The 578-nt window shown below is 40.1% G+C and overlaps 1 protein-coding gene across 1 annotated transcript in view; it reads left to right on the top strand.

Annotated features, from left to right (window-relative positions):
• LOC119593161 (probable G-protein coupled receptor Mth-like 1) overlaps positions 1 to 578 on the top strand; it is a gene marked incomplete in the record, with an annotated part of 94,905 nt that overhangs the window by 84,250 nt on the left and 10,077 nt on the right. The window contains 1 exon segment of the mRNA XM_037942129.1: positions 479 to 551. Coding sequence (XP_037798057.1) covers positions 479 to 551 — 73 coding nt within the window.

The following is a 578-nucleotide window of genomic DNA, read 5'->3' on the forward strand; positions in this document are numbered from 1 at the left end:
GGTTTCATCAGATTATTTTTTATAGTCGTTACTATAAGCATTAATAAGTCAGGTTATCTAGAAATAAAGAGAATTTTAGAGCACACTAGAAAATATTTTCTGTTGTCGGTTCGTATCTTCACTTACTCCAGATGTTGAGGGAGGGGGGAGGGGTCCATTGACTGTGGTCCTCGATCCCCCCTCAGCCCCTAGACTAAAATTACCCTATCTTCTTCCTACGTAATATATACACTCTTCCACTGCACAAACAATCTTCCTGTAGTACATCCAATCCCAGGAGAGATATGACTAGCAACTCACTGGGACAATTCTGATGCGCCATTGTTTTTTTCATTCGAATCAGCTGACACTTAATACTTGTGTTTACAAATACTTGGCGTTTACAAAGCTTATGCATAGTGTTTTTTTTATCAATTTAAACCATTTTTTTATCCTTTCTCGAGACTTAACAGAGTATATTGATGCACTTTTCCCACAGTTCTCCTGAACACTTTCGCAGTCTTGGCTACCTTTGCGTGGCTGAACGTCGTCTGCTACGAAGTCTGGACATGGTTAGTGCCGCCACAGCAGCTTACATT

This window comes from Penaeus monodon, chromosome 31, assembly GCF_015228065.2.
Source record: "Penaeus monodon isolate SGIC_2016 chromosome 31, NSTDA_Pmon_1, whole genome shotgun sequence".
Lineage (NCBI taxonomy): Eukaryota > Metazoa > Arthropoda > Malacostraca > Decapoda > Penaeidae > Penaeus > Penaeus monodon.